Source organism: Enoplosus armatus, chromosome 5 (genome assembly GCF_043641665.1).
Source record: "Enoplosus armatus isolate fEnoArm2 chromosome 5, fEnoArm2.hap1, whole genome shotgun sequence".
Lineage (NCBI taxonomy): Eukaryota > Metazoa > Chordata > Actinopteri > Centrarchiformes > Enoplosidae > Enoplosus > Enoplosus armatus.
Genome location: NC_092184.1, coordinates 27365131 through 27389796, shown reverse-complemented (window position 1 = coordinate 27389796; position 24666 = coordinate 27365131). Strand labels below are relative to the sequence as shown.

At 42.7% G+C, this 24666-nt stretch overlaps 2 protein-coding genes across 2 annotated transcripts; both read left to right on the top strand.

Moving 5' to 3' along the window:
• The first annotated feature begins 1319 nt into the window (after positions 1-1319).
• On the top strand, positions 1320-10680 carry LOC139285636 (zinc finger protein 431-like). The gene is made up of 6 exons (XM_070906234.1): positions 1320-1460; positions 4524-4737; positions 6190-6626; positions 7523-7580; positions 7847-8612; positions 9213-10680. Exons 1-6 carry the CDS (start codon positions 1320-1322, stop codon positions 10003-10005), a joined length of 2409 nt encoding a protein of 802 aa, XP_070762335.1. The 3' UTR covers positions 10006-10680.
• A 2374-nt stretch (positions 10681-13054) lies between these two features.
• rnf168 (ring finger protein 168) lies at positions 13055-21923 on the top strand. The gene is made up of 8 exons (XM_070906074.1): positions 13055-13243; positions 15495-15701; positions 17182-17383; positions 18023-18093; positions 18518-18673; positions 19021-19109; positions 19805-19877; positions 20197-21923. The coding sequence occupies exons 2-8, from the start codon at positions 15558-15560 to the stop codon at positions 20791-20793; spliced, it is 1332 nt and encodes a 443-aa protein (XP_070762175.1). The 5' UTR covers positions 13055-13243; positions 15495-15557; the 3' UTR covers positions 20794-21923.
• The last annotated feature ends 2743 nt before the right edge of the window (positions 21924-24666 follow it).

The following is a 24666-nucleotide window of genomic DNA, read 5'->3' as shown; positions in this document are numbered from 1 at the left end:
GAAGTCATTACTGCTGAGGGTTATAGGAATACATGGCTCAATAGAGCTGTGACTCTCTGTCAGCCTGGCTACAGTGCTGAAGAGAAACCTGGGGTTGTTCTTGTTCTCTTCTATTAATGATGAGTAATAGGCTGCTCTGGCTTTACAGAGGGCCTTCCTATAAATTCTAAGACTATCTTGCCAAATTAAACGTGATTCTTCCAGTTTGGTGGAGCGCCATTTCCTTTCTAGTTTCTGTTTGCTTTAATTTGCGGGTTTGGGTGTTATACCATGGAGCTGACTTTCTTTGTTTTGTTATCTTCTTTTTAAGAGGGGCAGTAGAGTCAAGTGTCAGTCACATTGAGCCTGCGGCATTATCAACAAGACCGTCCATTTGGGACGGACTAAGGTTAGCATAAGAGTCCTCAGTTGTATTGAGACATGGCATTTAATTAAATGCCAATGGAATCACTTCCTTATATGATACGTCTTGAGAAAGATCCTTGTGACTGAAACGTCGACCTTTTTTAATAAATCAATGCAGAGGTGATCAGTGTGTGCGGGAATTGATTTTTCTATGGAATTACATCTTTGGAGAATTTGATTCCCTGCACCACAAAACAGGCAGAGCAAGTGGTGTGAGCGTTGCCTCCTACTCATTTTGACAACCTCCGACAACCATCGAGTAAATATTTGTTTATTTTAAATTTGTTGTTTTACATTTTTCACCAGTTTATTTAATTTTGTATTTATTCAATTTTATGTATTTTTTTTAAATTGTTATATATTTCGTGGCATTTTGGTTGTTTTTAAATGTGAAATCATGAGTGATCACTGCCCTCCAGAGTCACAGTGTGTAACTATATTTTTAAAATAGACATATAGTTCCACACTGTGGCCACAGGAGGGCGGTGTATATACATGATTATGAATGCTGTTATGGAAATCAACTGTGAAGACTTTCAAAATAAGATTGACAAAACAGGCAGGCTATGTGCCAACTGGCGGTAATTAACACTCAACCAACTCCAGGAGCGTCAAGGCAGTTAGCATACTAAGACTTCCTTCAAACCAACAATTGGCAGTAAAACGTGCTGTGTCTCCGTGAATGACGATGTAATGCTCTAAAGTGTGTTTGAAAGGTTGATAGTTAGTGAACCGGATGTAAACAGTGTGTCAGACCGCCATATTGGATGCGAAGACAGCAGATAACCATCCTAACTGTTTGTTTTTCTCTCTCCGTTACAGACACAGCGGAACTGTGACGGGACTTAGGGCTCTGAATTCAGTTAAACTCTATCTCTTTTATCTCGTGAAATCATCCGTTAGGCTCGCGGGCCATGATGGAGCAGACCGACACGGCGGGGACCAAAACTTTTTGCTCTCAGACTGAGATGATCATGGAAGTGGCGGTGGAGTCTGCCGTCTCTGTCCTCCAACAGAGACTCGGACAGGAGGGGACAGACAGCGAGGAGAGGCGGGTGAGGAAACGTATTTAGACTCAAATAAATGTAGTGTCTGAGAAGACGGAGGAAGTTTATCTGAGAGATTAGAGAGATCTAGAGGAAAATCCCACTGTCACTTCCGTCTTTGCTGTTGATCGGTTATCATGCGCGAGAGAAAAATGGAAATGTACTTAATGTCGTAGATCCTATTAATATTAAATTAACAGCCTGAACAAAGATAACTCGTTAAGCTGTTCAGACATGTCTTCTTGTACCTAAATAAACATACACAACGCAACCCTATATGGTGTCATCAGAGCAAAGGGCGTCATCTTGTGTATCATGGTGTCCACCCAACAACATACAGGAGCATGTATTTATTTACAGGAGACTTAATGTACTATTAATTAATTTATAGTTAATATAATTAATACTAACTAACTACAAGGATGTGAACACACACGGAGTTCATATAAACTGTAACGGAAAACAATTGGAAGATCGCTCAGTCAAGTTACGCTCATGTGATTGACTTCCGGTACGGATCAGTGACCTTCAGAATAAAAGGACTGGGGCGTTAGATGGTGTTACGGTAATATAACTTTTAGGTATGCTCACTGAATGAAGCAATTCAGACAAATAAAATCTGTCTGCTGCACACAACACAGCGACCATAAGCCAAGCAAATCAAAGAGTATAAAGTCCAGTTTGATTATTAGCTTGTGATCAGCACTGCTCCCGGTAGACCACACACATCGAAAGGGACAATCCACTCTGCAATATCTACATCGCTCTTTGTGCAATTCAGTAAAATTCCTTTACCCGTTCTGTGAAGTTGTAAATTTGTAAATTCTTAAATTATAGTTGGTGTTTTTTATAACTGTTCTTGTCGTTTTTTGGTAACAGTCTTTATTGTTTTTATTTATTATATCTTGATTTTTCTTACTTATGTCTCTTGCTGAGGGATTAATAAAGGATTTTCTTATCTTATATTAATGTGTGAGGACAAATACAGGTCAGATACATACATTAACGTATTTTCATTTTTTTTTTTTTGACACCAGTTATCAGTCTGTGTTTCAGCCAGTTTGTATGGAAATTAAATGCTGCACTGCAGTACTTTTAGTTCAATTAAATTTTATTTATATCGTGTCAAATCACAACAAAAGTCATCTCATGACACTTTACAAATAGAGCAGGTGTAGACCGACTCTTTATAGTATTATTACAGAGACCCAACAGTTCCCACCATGAGAAGCTCTATGGAGACAGTGGAGAGGAAGAACTTCCTTTAAGAGGCAGAAACCTTGAGCAGAACCAGACTAGGTGGACGAGAGAGAGAGACAGACAGACAGAGAGAGACAGAGAAACAGATAGACAGTAATAGCCATCGCAACTATAACAATGGAAATAGGACTAATAATAATAGTTACAGCTGTAATAATAACTGAAATATAATTATTAATAATAATTGTAGCAATGAGAGTCAAGCGGGCCCATGGCAGCAGCAGCCAGGCCTACCAGGACCACGATTCACAGGAACCTGCGAGACGAGAAAGCACGAAGAAACTCCAGGAAGATATAAAGTTAGTAACATGCATTGGAGGGACATGAATGTGTAAAGATGGAGAGGGAGAGGAGGAAAGCTCAGTGCATCATGGGAAGTCCCCCAGCAGTCTAGGCCTATAGCAGCATAACTAGGGGCTGGTCCAGGCAGGCCTCAGCCTGATGGTGCCTGACCAGTAAAAGCTTTGTAAGTGAGGATTTTAAACTCTATTCTGGATTTTACAGGGAGCCAATGCAGAGAAGTTAATACAGGAGAAATATGGTCTCTTTTCTTGGTTCCAGTCAGTACACGTGCCGCAGCTGGATCAACTGGAGAGTCTTCAGGGACTTATTGGGACAGCCTGATAATAAGGAATTCCAGCCTAGATGTGACAAATGCATGGACTAATTTTTCTGCATCTGTTTGAGACAGGATCTTCCTGATGTTTCAACGTTACGGAGGTGAAAAAAAGGCAGTCCTCGAAGTTTGTTTTACGTCAGAGTTAAAAGACATGTCCTGATCAAAGACAACTCCAAGATTCCTCGCGGTGGCGCTGGAGGCCATGGCGAGGCCAGGGCAATGCCATCTAGAGTAACAATATTCTTAGATACTGTGTTTCTGAGTTGTAATAATAATCCAGTTTAGGTCTAGAGTTGATCAACAGGCTTGAGTCAAAGATGGCTGCAACTCCACCTCCTCGGCCGATGCCTCGAGGGATGTGAGTATTAGTATGACTGGGCGGAGTGGATTCATTCAGGCTGACATATTCTTCATGACACAGCCAGGTTTCTGTCAGACAGAATAAATCAATATGATTATCTAATATTAATCAAGATCAAGTGAGCTTTTGCCCCTCTGCTCTCCAGGAGGTTTCTGTCCTCCCTGAGCTCGCCTTAGGACATCTGCGTTACCGTTTGACAGGTGTACTGCCCCAATCAAACTCACCACCCCACCATTACTTAAAAAGTGTTTTGGGTTTTTTTCAGAGAACAGATGCCCTTCTTTTATTCTGAAGGCTAGATGCACATTCATAAACGTGCCAATATTTTTATATTATTTTTATCTATTAAATAAAAACATCAAACTTAACAAACCCACATTGTAACGTTGGTGTAGGGCTGCAACTAACAGTGATTGTCATTATTGATTAATCTGCAGATTGTTTTCTCAATTCATTTAGTCAGTTTTTTATAAAATGTCATGAAATATATAATTTTATAAAAAGTCCAAAAGGATGTCTTCAGATACCTTGTTTTGTCCGACTAACAGTTTAAAACTCAAAGACATTCAGTTTACTGACACAAACTGACACCAGAGAAAAAACAATTAATCGATTATTGAAAGAGTTACCAATTAATTTTCTGTCAGTTAACTAATCCACCAATGGAGACATTGTTCAGCTCTAGTTTGGTGCGTGTTTGAGAGCGAAGAGAAGAGGAGGAGCATTTAGATGAAAATGCACTAAATCTTTAGGCTCGTAACAATATATAGTTTAACAGTATAACCAGAGATAGAATAGTTTATCTTTAACTTCATGCCTGGTTTCCCTGCAGGCTCAGCTGACTGCCGTCCTGGATGTGATGACCAGAGAGGCTGTTCGTAAAATCTGCAGAGTTTTCAGAGAGCTGTACTTGAGCTTAGTGAAGGAAAACGCTGCTCTGAAGGACAAAGTGGGACATCTGGAGTCTGAAGTGAGGTCAAAGGTTGAGAGAAACTGTGGAGCTGAGAAGAGCGCAACACAGACGGTTTATAAGATCAAAGCATCAGGTCAGTTCAACATTTAAACATCCTGGAGACCCTGAACACATCTCATCATGAAGTCAGAAATGTAAAAGAGCTACATGTTTGTTTGTTATGTTATGTACAGTTGCAGCCAGTGTTCACCTGTTCTAAATATGGCTGTGCCTCAAGTTTCCAGCAGGTCATTGCTCACTAAGCAGCATTGTGATAGTGGGAAACATGGCATCAGAACTAAGTGAAAGTGTCAGAAGTCAAAGTGTTATTCTGAGCAAAGAGGGGCTTTCTCAGAGTCAAATCATGGCCAGACTGTGTATCATTATCATAACTAGTAATGCTACAGATTTATGATATCTTGAACAGCTGTGGAAATAAAGACATCACACAAGGCTGTGGAGAGCACATGTTGATTAATGTGCGTTGTCCCTGATAGATAAATAAATAAATTACCAGAGTTTTACGTACTGCCACCTACCCATGGTGATGTGTTTTCCTCCACTCAATGCATGACTGCAATGGATTGTGAGTGGTATACACCTCTGGAGGGACCATCGCTGGTGACTCCCTCCCTCCGCCCTCTGAGGGTCAATATCACCAAGTTCACTTCAGTTTCTCAGACAAATAGAACGACACTTATGATGGCAGCTGGGATTCAAGTTCTTTGAACGACTAATGAAACGCAGGTTCTGCCTCTGCTATAGATCTCACGATTCTCGTGTGATTTCGTGATGAATCCAGCTGCCTCTCAAGGTGACTTTGGGCAGCAGGACTTCTTACCACAGTTGGTGGCAGTGATGCTCCTCTAAGCTGGTTTGCCAACAGCAGCAGAAGAGAGAGTGACAAGACAACATGGAGGAGGAGAGTGACATAGTACGCTGTGGTTAATTTATACCACTTCTTCATTGAATTTACAGAATAATTACTGTTTCGTGATATAAATATATAACGTTACTGTGACATTAAAGTATATATACAGTGATAGAAGGCCATATCACCCAGCCCTGAGTCATGTTAGGCTTTACATGACTCTTCATACGAGTAAAACAACAAACTGGTCCAAAGAGCTGTTGTGAAGACCAACAACAATATAAATATCAATGTGTAGTTTCCTGTTTCATGTGTTTGACTTTAATTTGATTGGCTGTCAGTCAGTCTGGTTGATGTCAGAGACGTCGCCATGAAACCGTCTAAATATTAAAACACAGTTTTCACATGAAAATGGTTTGCGTCCACTCTAACAGTCGCCAGGTGTTTCAGTATAGACGTCTGTCCACAGTGAGACACCTGAACAGCATGAAGACAAGTAAGTGGTACAACCTGAACCCTGAAGTATACATTTTTTAAAGAAAACCAAGAATTAACCTCAAACCCTAAATTCCAGGAGTTTATCCCTAAAAGATTTAAGTACAGTGAAAAACTTGTGACGGTCTTCTTTTCACTCTGATATCATCTGACATATTTCTGTCTCACTGAATCTTCCAGATGGACCTGACCTGTCACTGGACATCAACCAACCAGCTGCCAACCCTGCTGCCCTCGCCATGGCCATCATCAACTCCTCTAAATCCAGACGCAGAGCTAGCAGCAACCCTCAGGTCCCTCTGGTCATCATCAGCCAGCCGCTTCCTGGACCAATCACAGGCCATAGCAGTCCAGCCCCCCAGGCACCGCCAGAGAAACCAGATCAAACCACCACTGCTGCCTCTCCGTCAGCTTCTATGAGTCAGATCGACCTTCAGACTGAGGTGGTGTTAGAAATGAACCAGATCTCCACAGATCCTGACGAGTCACCAGGAGATGTAACCCAGTCTTCTACAGACATAACATCACTTCCTGTGGCAAATGATCAGCCAACCAGTGAGCCCACAGCCAGTGAAGACACGCCCAAACCTGAAGAAGAACAAGCTGTTGTTGTAAGTGTTACTGAATATACTGTATATTATATACTCTGGTATGCTATATTATTTTACATCCCGTGCTGCGGTAGAAATGTGTCCACCGGTAGGAGCTGCCCCTTTGTGTCTCTGCTAAATATTCGGGGCAGGCTATGTAGCAAGTCAGCTGCCTCTCAAGGTGACTTTGGGCAGCAGGACGTCTTACCACTGTTGGTTGCGGTGATGCTCCTCTAAGCTGGTTTGCCAGCAGCAGAGAGAGGGACAAGACAACATGGAGGAGGAGAGTGACATAGTATGCTGTGGTTATTTTATACCACTTCTTCATTGAATTTATAGAACAATTACTGATTCGTGATATGAAATGACATATACCGTGATACAGATAAAGACTTTGTCCTTATTGCCCACCCCTATTTTATACAGTCTCACATATCCTTTATTTACTTCAGAGAGACCCAGACCTTTATTTGTAATTTCCTCTGTTCAGTCAGTCTTCCATATTTACCTGTTGTAACAGAGACATGACACACTCACCACTCTGTGAAAAACACTGTTTTAATTCACTTATTATTTCTAGCTGCTTCTACTATGTTGTTTTTCAACAGTTGTTATGCTACTGTCAATGCAATTAAATCCTTCCTGCAGAAGTTTCACATTAAAAGCCTTCCAGGGGGTCAAAGGGCAGAATCCCTCTTAATGTGAAACATCCGCAGAAAGTGTTTAGTGTGTTTAGTGTTCAATGACAGTTGCTTAAAAGCGAGTAGAAGAGACTTTGCCATTATTTGAACACCTGCTTTTATTTGAGCAGTATCTCTAAAAGAGAGAGAGAGCAACATTTTTTTTCTGTCGATCGACTAATTGTTTCAGTGAGCAATAGCATCACTGCTGTCTGTGACTGTTATCACTCGTCATGTTTCCAGGAGATGAAGATGGAGGCTAAGGAGCCGACAGTCACCGAGAGTCAACCAGGTGAGACAGGTAATGGTCACATTAGGTTTATTAAATCTTTTGTATGAAATACTCTTTAGCTTTCTTTGCTCTAACTGTTGAAAACATGCTGCTGAATAATATATAACTTTACGAGGCTATGAAGGGATTTTAACATTGATTATCTTGAGCTCTGTGCAGTCTGGACTGTGTGTGTCCGTCCTCATCCAGCTGTCCTATTTACTATATGAATGAAGCGGGGAGCCTCTGTGCACCAGACTGTTGACCTGAAATGATCAGTTTCTCTTCGTATGCAGCTCTGAGTGAAGAGGAGCAGAAGGACCTGGAGAGAAAGAGGAGGAGGGAGCTGTACAAAGAGAAGAGGTTCTTCTGTGAGCTCTGTAATAAAGGTTTCCATCAGAAACACCAGCTGAGGAAACACGTCTCCTGTCACCTCAAACCTTTCCCCTGCAGCTCCTGCGATAAAGGTTTCTACAAGGCCAAGAGTCTGCAGAAACACCTGCTGACCCACCAGCTGAGGGAGGCTCAGGAGAACGACCCCGACAAGCTACTGCGCTGCGACCAATGCGACAGAAAATTCAGACTGCTGCGGCAGCTCCGAGTCCACCAGGCGTCTCACCGACTGGAGAAATCACCGCTGAAGTGCCACGTCTGCGGCCGCACCTTCACCTCCGCCGGTGCCCTCAGGTACCACGAGGTGTCGCACGCCCAGGTCAAGCCCTTCATGTGCGATGTCTGCGGGAAAGGCTTCACCAGGAAGAAGAGCCTCCGCGAGCACCAGACCGTCCACACCGGCGCTCGGCCGTACCCCTGCCCGACCTGCGGGAAGAGCTTCTCCACCGCCAGCAACCTGCGCGTCCACAAAAGGTCACACTCCGAGGAGCGGCCGTATAAGTGCTGCGAGTGCGACAAGGCCTTCAAGTGTAAGATGGGACTGCTGCAGCACCGAGTGGTCCACTCTGGAGAGAAACCCTTCATGTGTCAAACCTGTGGACTGAGCTTCGGCCTCAAGTACAACTTCCAGAGACACCTGCGCCTCCACAACGGAGAGAAACCATTCAGGTACTCCATACTGTTTAATTGAGAAGATTACTGCAGAGCAATTTGAACCGATTAGTTGATCAACAGGAAAATAATCAGCTATAACTATTTTAAACATTAAACATTCTCTAGTTGCAGTTTTCTATCTCAGTAAACTAAGTCTCTATTTAGTTTTGGACTGTCAGACACATCAAGATGCATCAGAGTGTAAAACTTCAAAAACTTTAAAATCAGGAAATATCTGATATGAAGTCTTAATTTTTCAGACATTTTCAGGTTTTGGTTTTTGTTCAGAAGTAGAGTGACTGGAACTCTGCAGTGGAGGAAGGAACTGTTAAATAGTCAGAATCACCATCTGACCCTGTTCTCTGCCTCACCAGGACCACAGTGGAAAGTGTTTTTTTTATCTTTATTCTGTTTTTATCCCTGACAGTTGAATTGTATGTCTGGACCGAGTGAATGCAGTGTTTACAGGATTTATTAACTCACAGCTTTATTAATCTGCTCTGATACCTTCTGTGATGATACAAGATCTGTCGTTTATCATGCAGAGCTCATTCAGACAAACCCATACTGGTGCATCTCCAGTTCAAGATCTTCTTTTTTCCTGTCTTGTCTCAGGTGTGATAAATGTGGAGAGGGGTTCACAGGTACCTGGGCTCTGAAGACCCACATGCTGGTTCATGGTGTGGAGAAGCCGTTCATGTGCGACCTCTGTGGGAAGACGTTTTTCTATAACTGTCAGCTGCAGAAACACCAGCAGCTGGTCCACGACAACAAGGGCCGAGAGAAGATCGGAGGCGTGATGGGGAGACGGAGGCCGAGTGGTGTGAAACCCTTCAGCTGTAAGATCTGTCTGAAGAGCTTCAGCAGCAACACCACGCTGAGGACGCATGAGAAGAGCCATGCTGAGAACAAAGAGTTCACCTGCGACACCTGCGGGAAGTCCTTCCACCTGCGACACCTGTACCTGTACCACATGAGGCAGCACAGCGGCGACCGGCCGTATGTCTGCAGCGTCTGCGAGAAAGGCTTCCTGCTCATGTCACAGCTGAAGCAGCACGAGCTGCTGCACACCGGAGTCAAACCTCACAAGTGTGAACAGTGTGGGAAAGAGTTCAGGACGCCGCAGAACTACCACCGCCACCTGCTGGTCCACACCGGGGAGAAGCCCTACGAGTGCGCCGTGTGCAGCAGGAAGTTCAGGCAGTCCAACCAGCTCAAGTCTCATATGCAGATCCACACTGGGGTGAAGCTGTACACCTGTGAGCGCTGCAGGCAGGGTTTCTCAGACTCCCGGCAGCTCAAGAAACACCGCTGTGGAGACAACTTTCAGAGCTTCGAGTCCAGCAGTAAGTGCAGGAAACAGAAGAGCGTTTTCCCGTGGACCGAGGAGGGTTTCACAAACCAATAACAGCTGACACGTTTACTGAAGGAAAAGGAAATGAATAGTGCAACATTTATTCAGATGGATATCAGTCGTATGTCTGTGTTCAGTGCAGAGTCAGTGGTTAGCCTAGCTTAACATAAAGACTGGAAACAGAGAAACAGCTAGCTAGCTGGCTCTGTCCAAAATTAAAAAAATACACCTGCAAAGATACGTTACGACACATTTTATATCTCGTTTGTTTCAATCGAACACAAACAGAAATGTAAAAACCACAGAACTATTTCTTGTTCAAATACAGTGCATCCATCCGCCCAACACACAGACACGAGATTGGTATCCTTCTCCTCACCTCGCTGCTGTAAAGACAGAGAATAATCCCAAAATGTTGTACTGTTCCTTTTAAAGGATTTCTTTTTTATTTTTAATATTTAAAAACAAAAATCTGAAAACCACACTTTAGAAATCAGTAATGCAGCAGAAAAATAGTTTGTTGTTTTTTAGGGATGATTGTGACTCTGACTGATCTGCAGCAGCTGTTTGACATTATTTTGTTCTCTGTGTTAGTTGATCAGTGATATTCTGAACTGTTTCATGTCTGACAGAAGACAGAAACTTCCAGCTTAAATTCAGTTTGTGTTTGTTTTGTGTTGAAATCAAATGTTTCCCATTTCCTCATATTAAAGGACCAGTTCACTCAAATCCCCCCAGTAGTATCTGTCCAGTCACTTAGTTTCTCTGAGATTTCTGCATCCACTAATTCAATGGAGGAGGTTGAAGTTTGGTGAAGTTTAGTCTGTGCTGCTCAGTGTTGAAAAGTGAAAATCTCTTTCAGAAACGGTTCCTGTTCCTCTGGATAATCCACAGACTTCACAACTGTTCATACTCTTGGTAGTTAGTGTACATAAAATGAATGTGCTGCCAAGTTTTGTACTAACATGAAGTGAAATGACGGATTTCAGTCAAAATTAATTTACAAAACAACAAAAATCAGTAAAACATTTCCTCAAAGATTTAAGTCTTAATATGTGTTTTCTCTGCGGATGCTCCTCTTTGTCTGTTGAGGAATATAAATTCTATATTAGTGTAAATAAATAAAATCATTGTTTACAAGATATTCATCCTTTGTCCGACATAAAGATTTCAAACTGTGTTCAACCTGTTTATTGAGAGGTTGAAGAAATGTGCACATGTTAAACAAAGATGCTGTAATAATTCAATACCGGCTTTGAGCAAAAATTAGCAAATATTATAGAGAGTCTGGTCAAGACTTGCTCTATATGAAAAGTTCCCTGAGATAACTTCTGTTATGATTTGGCGTTAATTTAACTTGAATTACAGTTAACATACATCTATGAGTACATTTACTCCATTACTGCACTGAAGTACAGTGTTCAGGTACAAATACTATACTTTTCATTTTATGTTACTTTACTCAAACATTAGTCCTCAGTAATCAGAATCAGAAACTGTTTATTGCCAAGTAACATACATTACAAGGAATTTGCTGTGGTCTGAAGGTGCTATTGTTTTGATAACAAATAAGTAGAATATAAAAGCTAAAATAAGAATAAAAATAAAAATAAGATAAGATAAATAACAACAGTGCAGTGACCAGAATAAAGTAAAGTGTCCAGGTAAAGTGTCCAGTAGGGGGTGGGGGCGTTAATGCAACGCAGGGGGGACAGGGGTGACGTACGTTAATATAACGTATAAGTAGTGTTTGTGTTGGGGGGGGGGGTCAATGTAAGTTCGTCAGGTTGACTGCAGAGGGGAAGAAACTGTTTTTGTGGCGGGAGGTTTTGGTCCTGATGGACCGCAGCCTCCTGAGGGGAGGGGGTCGAACAGATGGTGTCCGGGGTGGGAGGGGTCGGCAGCGATCTTCCCTGCTCTCCTCAGGGTCCTGGAGGAGTACAGGTCCTGAAGAGATGGGAGGTTGCAGCCGATCACCCTCTCTGCAGAGCGGATGATACGCTGCAGTCTGCGTCTGTCCTTGGTGGAGGCAGCAGCGTACCAGACGGTGATGGAGGAGGTGAGGATGGACTCTATGATGGCAGTGTAGAAGTGAACCAGCATTGTTTGTGGCAGGTTAAACTTCCTCAGCTGCCGCAGGACGTACATCCTCTGTTGGGCTTTCTTGATGAGGGAGCTGATGTTCAGCTCCCATGGGAGGTCCTGGCTGATGATGGAGCCCAGGAAACGGAAGGACTCCACAGTGTCCACTGGAGAGTCACACAGGGTGATGGGGGCGGGTGGGGCTGCGCTCTTCCTGAAGTCTACAACCATCTCCACTGTCTTTGAAGCGTTAAGCTCCAGGTTGTTGTTGTTGCACCAGGTCACCAGATGGTCAATCTCCCACCTGTAGGCAGACTCATCCTCACCAGAGATGAGTCCGATGAGGGTGGTGTCGTCCGCGAACTTCAGGAGCTTGACGGACTGGTGACTGGAGGTGCAGCTGTTGGTGTACAGGGACAATAACAATCCAATAATATGTAGTAATGTCAGAATCAGAATCATACTTTATTGATCCCCAGGGGGAAATTATACAGTTACAGGTGCTCAAATTTAAGAGTAGAAAGTAGCATACATTTAGAAATGAGAGTATGTACAAAAATAAGAAATAAAAAATATACACATTTACAATATTTAAGTGAAAAACAAAGTTAAAGTTAAGTTACAATAACAATGTATATGTATGTGTATATATATGTATATATATGTATTGCACTGGTAATTTAGATAAATTCTTTAATAAGAATAAATAATGAGGTATTTATGTATATTAAATTAATATGACATATTACATTATAATAGTAATATTAATAACATTTCGAGAGGCCCCGTTCTGTATAGCGAGTACTTATATGTTTTATGTATTTTTACTGTGTGGTACTGCAGCTCTAAAGTGTACGACAATCGAGGAAGGCAGCAAACATGCGCATGCGCACTACATCAACTGTGGATTCACGCGGTTATTCGGTGCCAACGGATTTGTTTCCGGTGAACCTCCGTCAGGCCTGAAAGCGTCTGTGACCATAAAGCTCCGCGGTGTCGGTGTGAGGTGACCGGTTGTTTGTACAGGTTCACTGGTGCACGAAACTGCTAGCTAACTTAACTGTTAGCCGCTCACAAAACAAACAGGCCTGCTGTGGTTTGAGTTATCTTGAAGTTAGCCGGGAAGCTAACGCTAACTCAGCTTGTTTTGGTTGGGAAGCTAACTTTCGCATCAGCTGAAGTATCAAACGTTCAGGTGAACAGTGCTCAGGTGAGTGTTACAGTAACAGTGTTGGTACTAGGAGTGATGTATCTCTATCTTTATCTGTGTCTGTTAAGTTGTTGTTGATGGACTTCAGGTGAGTTGGTAACCTCCCCTGTAGAGAGTTAGCTAATGTTAGCAGCTACCTGAACTTTCAGCCCCGGTAGCTTAAACTTTTCCTGCTGTGACTGAAGGCAGGACTCAACACGGGAAACTAGGTTAAAACTATTGTTCTTATTTCTTTAAGGTCCGTTTTAACAAAGTTTTCCCGCTTGTGTGGTAAAGAAACATATTAAGAAAACAGAAACTGGAGTTACACTGAATTCTGTGATTTATTAAGAGATTTCAGCCGCTGTACATGTTGTTGTCATAGTCACTAGGGATGGGTGTCATTAGGATTTTATCACTATTTACTCCTATAAATGACATGTTGTAAGATACACAGGAAATACTCTGCTTTGAATAATCATTTGTCTGATGTGATTTTTCCACAAAGAAATCAATCACCTTGACATCTGTTATTTCTCTCTCATTGTGAAATCCAGAGTGTATGAATGTTCAAATATTACTATTTTAACTTTACAGTTTATTCTCAGTAGCTTCAAGTTTCCACATCACACTGTGTCAGTTTCATACTGGACCCTGATTGGCGTCTCACGTTATAATGTGATACTGAATACGCTTCCATAGAAAACAACCCTTTAGTCAGTGTCCAAAATTAACCTTTTGACTCACTTGTCAAAATAATAAATCACCTGCCAAACATAAAAGTAAATTCATCGGATGCTTAGTCGTTTTAATGAAGTTAAACCTCCTTATCAGACTCCTCACTCTCTGCTGCAATCACCCTCATTGTAAATATTTCCACACAACAGCTATTTAATTAGCCTAACGGTAGCTAGCAGCGGAGCAGCGGCAAGTGATAGTTTAGCCAAGTGCTCCGACACAGACAACAGAGGACAGAATCAGCGTGCCCGTAAATTACACCAAAACGCAGTAGAAACTCTTAGCATATTTTTTAATTACATGACTATAGTATTTTGGTGCAAACATTAACCGCCAGTGTGGCGGACAGCCTTCCGAGATTTACTCGCCAAACGGAAAATCTACCCGCATTTGGCACTTGGCGGGTGTAAATTTCAGACCCTGCTTCTAGTTATAAACTTTGCACATGCAATATACAAAACACTGTTTCTAGAGCAGCAACAGATAACAGAAACAAAATATTCTGTGTTATTACCAGTTTAGACCTGGTTCCCATTCTGATCCTGGTTTCAGGATTGTATAATTTCCCCCTGGGGATCAATAAAGTATTTCTGATTCTGATTCAGGGGACATGCCTAATGGTCACACATGGTATTTTCATAGCTGTTATCACAAACGATGCTTCCTTTGTATTTAGACAGGGTCACACATTCTGAAACTGTGTGGTGTACAGGTGTACACGCACCGACACCTGACCTGGCAATATTTAGTCAACCCATCAGTCTTCTTCCTGAAGTTGATCCTCTAGTGTTGCAGAATCTGACGGGTGACTCGTGGTCTGAATCATTCAGTTCAATTCAATTTTATTTATATAGCGCCAAATCACAACAAAAGTCATCTTGTGACACTTTACAAATAGAGCAGGTCTAGACCGACTCTTTATAATGTTATTACAGAGTCCCAACAGTTCCCACCATGAGCAAGCACTTTGGCGACAGTGGCAAGGAAAAACTTCCTTTTAAGAGGCAGAAACCTCGAGCAGAACCAGACTCTTGGTGGGCGGTCATCTGCTTTGACCGGTTGGGTTTGAGAGAGAGAGAGTGGGAGAGACAGATAGACAGACAGAAAGAGACAGAGAGAGAGATAATCATAAACATAAAGATGAATCATAACTTCAGTAAAGCCGTTACCACTTACCGTGTGTGGCAGCTATCTTATATGAATGAAACCAGGTTGGTGTTCAGTGGAGATGAAATGGTCTCTGCACAGCAGACAACTTTAACCTCAAACCGCTGCCTCAACGGACAGACAACTGAAGCAGTATGTGGACAGATGAGATCTGGACACATAAAACACTTGTCTGCTGTAAGAAAGGGATGTATGAAACCTCTTATGTAAACAGCCAGTCAGCTGCATCATTTATCTCTAATAAAATCAGAAAGCCATGCTTCTGAAGACAGACCTGCTACATATGTACACAGATTTACAGTAACTACATGTTGTCACATGAGTTCAGGTGTCGTCAGATGAACACTTGCTGTGCTTTCTCCTCCAGGCTGATCTACCGAGTCTTCCTGCCGACCTGTGACCAACCATAGAAGAAGAGGAGCAGGAGGAGATGGCGCCGGTGTCAGATGTGGAGGTGCCGGACAGAGGAGGGACAAGAGGGGGAACGCTGTCCCTGGATGACTGCCGCTGTCCAGTGTGTCTGGAGGTCTTCATGGAGCCAGTGACACTGCCCTGCACACACACCTTCTGCAAGGTAACACACACTTGCACACACACCTCCAGCAAGGTAGTACACACACCTCCAGCAGGATCCACCAACCTCATGTATCATCTGTGCAAATTCACACCAGCAAACGGGGAGGTTGAACTAAGCTCCTCCTTTTTAAATGACCTGTATGGAGTTTTCAGAACGTCCTTGTTATTAACGACACCGGTGGCCGTGAAGTGAACGGCAGTCAACATCCTGTTGCTCATCAAAACAGTGAAGTGACACCAGACTGATTTACTGTCATTTACAATCATATTTAGAATAACGTTACTGTAATGTTCTTATTTTATTTGGACCATTGGCTCTGTGATACAAACTAGCTTACTGTTTGCAAATTACTTTATCAGCTAACATTACGAAGCAACCAACAGCAGATCCGTGCTGTGTAGCTAAGTTACAGCTAGCTGGCTAACCTTAACGTTACCTTAGCTCAGGTTACAGATAGCAAGTTGTCCACTCCTGCTTTGCATCGCTCTTGGCTAGTAAAGCAATCGTTAGTTATACACTAGGGTTGGGCGATATGCAACACATTTTTCCAGCCGGCCACAGTCATCCCAACAACCGGCGTACTCACGCAGGTGTGTGTGTGCAGCGAGCCGTAGTTTCAGCTGGGAGATGTATGTGAGCTGCAAGTCCGCTACGCTCTACAAACTCTCTTAGCTTTTATTAGTCTAATAAATAAACTCACAAAATGTCAAATGAAATACTCTTACACCTACTTTGTTTCCTTATTAAACAGAAAAATACAATCACATACCTTCTGAATTCAAGTTTCTCTCACCCACCGGACTAAGACTAGCTTATTGCCTTGTGAACTCATCATAAAACACACTTCATTCAAACGTGACAGAAACAAACTAAAACTCACCAAAACCGTCTTGGTTAGTCTTTCCAACTCATCACCAACTCCATTGTGGTCTAAAGAAATCCATAATCCACCGAATTAGAATTGAAAATATTCTGGCTGTTACGTGACATACTATGTTCCCCTGCTGCCTCTCTGTGTTAGCTTGCTGAACCAGAGTCTGTAGCTGAGCACTGTACTTCAGGCAGACCATTAGATTAAAAAGATAAAATGACAAAAATTGCCCCCCCCAAAAAAACAACCGGCGATGGACTCAGCCAATCACAGATATATTTGTCCAATCACCCAACCCTATAATACACATTTGCTTTGTACCATTACATCATTTTGTTTGTGCTGTAGGGGAGCTGAACATGCAGCTGAACAGAGGCTAAGCACTCGGGAGTGCACATAACGTCACATCCTTTGGATTTTCCCGGCAAAACCGTCCCGAGTCCTTCACCTAGAAAGTCCGTCCGGGTCTCACTTTCACATATAGGCAATAAAAAGTGATTAATACATGTGAATTGTTGCATGTAGTTACATATAGTACCTTTTAAGGCTGTTTCTCAGAAGAGACAGCTCTGACCTGTCGTGTTACAACCATCTGTGTTTTGTCAGGCCTGTTTCCTGGAGTCGGTGGATAAAGCCACGCTGTGCTGTCCGCTGTGCAGGAAGAGAGTTTCCACCTGGGCCCGACTAAACAGCAGGAACAACACGCTGGTTAACCAGCAGCTGTGGACGCAGATCCAGACCTCGTTCCCCCTGCAGTGTCAGCGCCGCCTCAGCGGGCAGGACGCCATCACAGAGGATGACCCGGAAGGTACCAACACACACAGACACACGGACATCCCATAATACTCTTAATCTGCAGGTATGAACCTGAACAACAGCAGTGATCCTGGTTATTAAATGGACCATATTGATCAGCTGTGAGGTCATGTGAAAGTGACATCCTCAGAACCATGAATGAGCTACTTAATATGAAATGAGATGAAACGGAGACACCTGCAGGTAAACAATATCATCACAGAACTGGAATCAATTAATAATAATTAATAATGATTTAGGTTATAAAGTGTGAATTATTATGCACGTCTCTTTAAATATGTTTAGCATTTTAAACATACAGTATAGAGTCTTTCAGTCTGATTAACTATCATGATATTTGATGCAGATACAAAAGTAAAAGTTAATGTCAGACTGAAGATTAATAGTTTTCTGGAAGATATTTAACAGTGTGGATTATTTTTCTAATAAAAGGTTTTAGTTCTTATTAATCGTCACAGAGTCTCATGTTTTTCTGAGCTGCAGTGATGAAGAAGATGTAAAAACATCGACACACACCTGAAAGTCTAAACAGTAAGTGTGTGTGTGTGTGTGTGTGTGTGTGTGTGTGTGTGTGTGTGTGTGTGTGTGTGTGTGTGTGTGTGTGTGTGTGTGTGTGTGTGTGTGTGTGTAGCCTCTGTGTGTTTTCCCAGAGTGAGTCAACCAGGAGAGCTGAGGCAGGAATACGAGGACCAGGTCACCAAAGTAAGTTCGGCCTCTTCGTAATAATAATAAAATCACTGAAACCTGTTAGAACAAAGGAAGTAATAGCATGTATCTCCTGAAGAAGATATATGTTTTGACGTTGGCTACATTGAACACGTAATGTAGGTGGACGTCGGCTGAGCAGCTGCTGCAACACTACGATCCACATTAGTCAATGAGACTGGATGGTATTCGCCACAGTCCCGCTTGTAAAAACAGGCCACTCTGCTGTTTATATTTTTTCTGTCAGGTGTGTGCGGCCCTTTAATAGAACTTGGTCATAAAGTGTTTAAAGTAGCAGTTTTTCGGCGGCTTCGTATCAAACGGGGCTTCACTTTGGTTTGAGAATAGTTAGTCAGGGTTCTGTTTGTGTTCCCAAGTCAAACATGTTCCTCGTCGTCGTTGTTGTTGTTGTTGTCGTCAGCTGTCGGAGGAGAAGCGAGTGCTCGACGAAGAGGAGAGAAGAGCCAGTGAGGAGTACATCCAGAGACTGCTGGCTGAGGAGGAGGAGCTGCTGCAGGAGGAGAAGAGGAGGCGTGAAGATGACGAGAGGCTGGCCAGACTGCTCAGCAACCAGCTGGTCAGTGTGTCACCGACTGACCAGCTGAACTCCTTGCTGCTCCTCAGAGGAGTCTTAACATGTCTTCAGTTCACATTTACTAATAAAAGGCCTGAAACTCAGATCAGTGGGTGTCTTGAGGACTGGCAAGGGGCTGTTAACACTTCCTGATTTTACATTTTAAGAACGCTTGACCTCATAAAAGAAACAAGGTGACATTTACATTAAATATGTTTTTATTGTTGTTTTAAATGGAGGAAATAAACAACATCTATTTACTGTATTACAGACTTACAGCAGCTTGCACTGATGATGACCGTTGTCATGGTAACACAGCAGCCTTCTCACGTCTTCCTCGTCCCCTGCAGAACTCTGCTGCCGTCTCTCAGGAAAACCTTCGTCCTGCTGACGTCACTCCGGCCAAGAAGAAGGAGGTCAGCGCAGGACAGATCGAGAAGTAGGTCCACTTGTTCCATGACGGGATCCGGATCCATGGAGACCAGCATGAGTAACTGGTCCATGAGTTTAGAGGTTTATCAGATACCAAAACATATTATATCATCACAAATATAATTTATAATTTTATTATCAACACAGGATCTGCTGTAGAATTATATTTAAATTCATATCAGAACATTTTTCACATTTGATGTATTTTATATCTTTTTCTTTTTCTGATTTGACTCAACAGCAATAATGAAGTTTGATTGCTGACTAACGTGATCAAACAAAGATTTACTGACGATGCAGAAAGTAGAACGTTGTGAAAGGAAATGGCTTCATTACTGTTGACAACATTTACACAGATATTGAACAACGAGCATGACGTCTGACAGGATCCACAGATCAACACAAAGTGAAACTACTACAGCTTCTGAGCTGCTGCTGTCAGACAGAAACCCCTCAGGGACCAATCAGCAGCAGACTCCCAGGCCCAACCCTCAAATCCAGCCAATCAGAGACAGACACCTACTAATAACGTACAAAGATCCTTGCAGAAACAGAGCGCACACTCTCATACAAATGCAGCCCATCAGTTCACTGTCTTTCTGAAATAAGATGTTTGAGACAAACTGAACAACCTGAAGTCGTCCTGAGCAGAGCAGATGATGTGCAGATGGTGATGGTGATGATGGTTTCTGTGTGTTTCAGGTTCTTGTGTCCTCGTCCATCTAAAACCAGCTCCTCAGACTGCAGCTCTGCCTCCAGTTTTATGGCCAACAAGGTAAGTTTAATATACAGCAACATGTTTCAGTCACTAACTGTTAGAAGTGAACTACACTTCCTAAAACTGAAAATGATGTCAAACATTCATGTTTGTTTACCTTCTTTTTAACTCACTGTTATTTTCATAAAAGCTATTACCACTATGATAGTTTGTCAGTACACTGCACCTGTCCGTATCAAATAAACCATAAAGAGAAACCCTCTTCTGCAAGAGTTCCAGGGTGACCAAGGGTCCTTAAACAGATTCAACTTGCTGATACATGTAGACATGTGAACTGTTGAATTCCGTGTTTAAGGAGAACATCCTCCTCTCTCAGGTGCAGCTGCAGGCCGAGCGCCCCCTCCCTAAACTGGATTATTATGGCACTCAGACCAACAGTGACAGATCGGAGCCGGCAGCTTCTGTGGAGGATCAGCTTCACCCCGGGAGTCTCGGGAGTCACCTGATCAGAGATACAGGACTGTCATTGGCCAAGAGGAAGAGCTCGGAGCTAGAGACGACAGAGGATGAGGAGGGGATGGGTACCAAACGAGTCTGTCACTCCTTGCCCTCCTCCTCCACCACTCTGGAGGTGGGAGGCTCGGCCTTGATAGGGGTCACTGAGTGGGAGGCGGAGCTGCTGAGCAGACGGCAGCACCAGGAGAAGGAGGACCGGCGGCTGGCTCTGCTCCTGCAGAAGGAGCTGGACCAGGAGGAGAGGCAGAGAGCCACAGACAGACGCAAAGGATCCTCTGATGCTTACCTTCTCCGCCAGAACCGCAGAGGGGAGGTGGAGGTCAGCAGCTCGGACACACCCAGCAGACCCCCCAGAAAGACTTCTGCTTCATCTGTAAAGACTACAAACACCTCCTCCTCCAGCAGAGGCAGCAAACAGGCCACTCTGACTGAGATGTTCTCTAGCCTGAGCAGCTGAACCCTCTGTGTCTCTCTACCATCACTGAACTGGTTTCTTCACCTCCTCACTTCTTCGTTTCCTCAGCAGAAACAAACAGTCATGAATAAAAGCTGTATTGAGAGAAGTTAAACCAAAAAGTGCAGACAGAAATCTGCTGTGTTCAGCCCTGATTTCATTAGATTTACTATATGTAAACAGCTGAAAGTCCCTCAGGGGTTAAGGTCAGCGCTCTGCAGACCAGTTAGTGTCTTCCACACCACACTGGGGAAAACATTTCTTTATGGAGCTGCTTTGTGATAGCATAGATGATTATCTCTGATGTCCATCAGAATAAACCTCCAGAAATCCACTCAGACATCAGACAAAAAGACGCTGCAGAACCTGCTTGAGAGTCATCATGTTAAGTTTCCTTCAGTATCACAGTGATCCAGTGGTACTCGTCTGTTCATTCATGAGGACACTGCAAACAGGAGCTGCTAACAGCTGATTCAGCTACTTTAATGGAGACAATTTGACGAAATGTGAACAATTATAGACTAAAAACAAACAGGGCTGTAAAGAGAATATCAGCACCGACCTTAGCATCTATCAGATTAGCAACAACATTTTTGACTTCCTCCATTTTTACACAAAAGCAAAATTTAACACTTACTAAAATACACCGACAGAGAATAAAGCCTTTGATTTAGGTAAGGACATTAACTAACGCCATCAGGAGAAACTTTAGTGGTAAAGAACAGGGACTCTTCTGGTGTGTGTGATGAACATTACAGCCTGAAGGGGGTGCCGCTGTGAATGTAGAAACGACTAGAGATCATCAGTGTTTTCAAATCAGTTATTTCTTAGAAGACTTCAGGTGTTCAGTTGTCGACGGTCATTACTTAGGTGACTATTTTGGAAAACAGAAACTGATGTTTAAAATAATCAAAATTGAAAATTAGATCAAATGCTCTGTTTTGTCTTCCATGGTTGGAAAAGTTCTTGTGTTCATGTTTTTGTCTAAAATCATCTGACGAGAAACAACAAGCGGCTCAGCTGTTAATGTCACATTTGAAAAAGTTACCTCGACGATAAAGAACAAGTTGAATGTTGCTGCAGTTTCAGGTTCATCGGCACCTTGCATACAGACTGAATAAATATTCATCACATGAAGCAAAAGTTCTAAGTCTGCAGCTTCTTTGTTTTTTTGTCTTCATAAACATGAAACGCATCATTGATAATCTTTCGTCAATATTTTCTGACATTTTATAAATTAAATAATGAATCAATTAATTTAGAAAGATTGATTCAATAATAATCAAAATCATTATCCACTGGATCTGTTTTTTTAGTTTAAAATAAGTGTAATAAAGAAAACAGGAAATTAGATTTAAATGTTAACTAAACTGTATCTGACCATTAACCTTCAGCGGGTCGCTGTCAGTCTCAGTGAATCTATTAAACCAAGTCCTTGTAGTCCATGTTGTCAACAAACCGACTGCGTCTCTGTCTGTGTCCCACAGCTGAGTGCCTGTCTCTCTCTTTCTCTCTATTTTAAAACTGAAGTTTATGATGTGACTCCTGAGAAAAGGAATCACAGAGTGACATCACAGTGTACACCTGTACAACAGTCTCATGTTGAAGACTTCAGGATGGAAAGGTATCGGTGCAGATACTAACCTTGTTGTCTAGAACCAGGTCTCATCTAGATGTGCATTTTAAAGTGTTTGCTGCTCTGTTAATCTTCTGTGGTGAGCTAAAGTCAATAAGTCCTGCATGTGCTGCTCGGGATATGCCCCAAGGTTCCTCGACAGGGACAAAGAGGACATGTTACCACTCTCAGACCAGGTGTGGAGACCTGGTTCATGAACACCATGTGCTGGGGTTCTGCTTGTTGGGTGTCGGACCACGATAGCTTCAGTTCTAGGACGCTCTCTTACCTGGTCCATGCTACCTGCTGCCCCATACTTACCATCTCTTAAATGACCATGTCTCCTGCTTGACTAAGTGGATCTATCCTGCTTCGTCTTAGTGAATGGTAGTCAAATTATTTATCTCTGAGAACCACATTGGACTTCCTGAGAAGGATGAAGCAGGAGGGGCTGGCTGACTGTCGGGAGAGCAGTAAGAGGATTTTATTAGGATTTGATATGCTGCTCACATCTTCATCAGTCTGTTTGAATCAAACTGATGGTGGAAGAAAAACACATGATCTTTGATCTTCTGTTCATCTGCTGCAGTGAAGGAGGAGTTCCAGTCTGTGTTTGAGGGGATTTCTAAAGCAGGAAACCCAACCCTTCTGTACCAGATCTACATCACAGAGGGAGGGACTGGACAGGTCAATGATGAACATGAGTCCCACAGATTGAAACAGCATCCAGGAAACTAGACAGACCAGAAACAACAATCAGACAAGAACCCTCACCTGGAAGAGATGAACCAATCAGACAAAGGACAAAGGAGTGGCTGGCATTGGGAAGTCTTAACACAGACGTTCACTCTGGACTGGGATGAAGACAAAGACAACCAGGACACAGTTCATATTTCCATTCACTTTTGGAGAGCTGAATGTGCTGAAAGAGAAAAAGTATGGCTTGGTGGAACTTCTTCATCACTTCTTTACTGAAACCAAAGAGGCAGGAGTCTGCAGGTTTGAAGAGTTCCAGGCCTCTGTCCTTCCAGATGTAACCGCGCTCAGCTACACTTTGCTGTAACTGGCTGGTTCTATCAACCCCTCGACTCTGCATTGTGTGGACAATGATGAACGGGAGGCTTGTTTCTCTTTCTATGCCGCCGTTTAATATCTTAACAGAAACAGAAAATGTACTGGTGAGTCGCTTCGTTGGCTCGTTTCAGGCAGCTCACACACAGCACACTACAAAAGATCAGCAAATTATTTTAACAGAGGCTAGCTAGCTAACTTAACAAATGTGTTATGCCGTTAATTGGACATTTTTAGCACTTAAAAAGTACCACAACCCATTTGTAACTCTTCTCATTAATGTTTCTGTAAATCACAGTGCATATACACTACTCACAAAAGTTAGGGATATTCGACTTTGGGTGAAATTTATGGAAAATGTAGAAAGTTCATGCTACAGTGATATTACATCATGAAAGTAGGGCATTTAAGTAGAAGCATGGTAATTTCTTCATCGCATTTCTGTTCAATGTGAATCGACTTCATGTGAAAGCTGAATATCCCTAACTTTTTGTGAGTAGTGTATGTTCATATGGCAGACATACAGACATAATCCATCACATTTGCATACAGTGCTGTGCACAGCAACTCACCACAGGCATGTCTCTCACAAACTGGCAATGCTTCTAAGGTGCCAGTGGTGTTTACCACCTCTGAGGGAGGCCGCCTTTGAGCCAACAAATCTACATGGAATACCAAGTGGACTCACATACAGACTCTGTTCCACAGAGACACTTCTGATCCACCTCCACACCTGGGTCCTTAGAGTCTCTGCATTCTCTGCAGGTCTGAGAATCTCTGACTGAAGATCAAAGTTCTCTGTTCACCATCACATTGATTATCAACATTTCAGCAGTTTAACTTTGAGTACTTGATGCAATGTCTAAAAGAGAATAAGCTCTTTGGTCATTTATATTTTAAATCACACATTTGAAATGGAGACAAGGTTTCTTCAAACAATCCTTAAGAGTGATTCTAAATGCTTTTAATAAAATCTATACTTTTTATCTTGAGGCAGCATTTGTTCATTTGATCACTGACCTCTGACATCATCAGCCTTCAGCCTGAGGTGTTCTGGAGCATGGTTCAGGTTAATAATCAGGTTCAGATCAGACAGGCTGTTCCTCTCGGTCACCTCCCCCCCAAGTGTGATCGATGAAGTCTCCCAGCAGAACTATGGAGTCTCCAGACAGCGTCCTTTCCAGGACCCC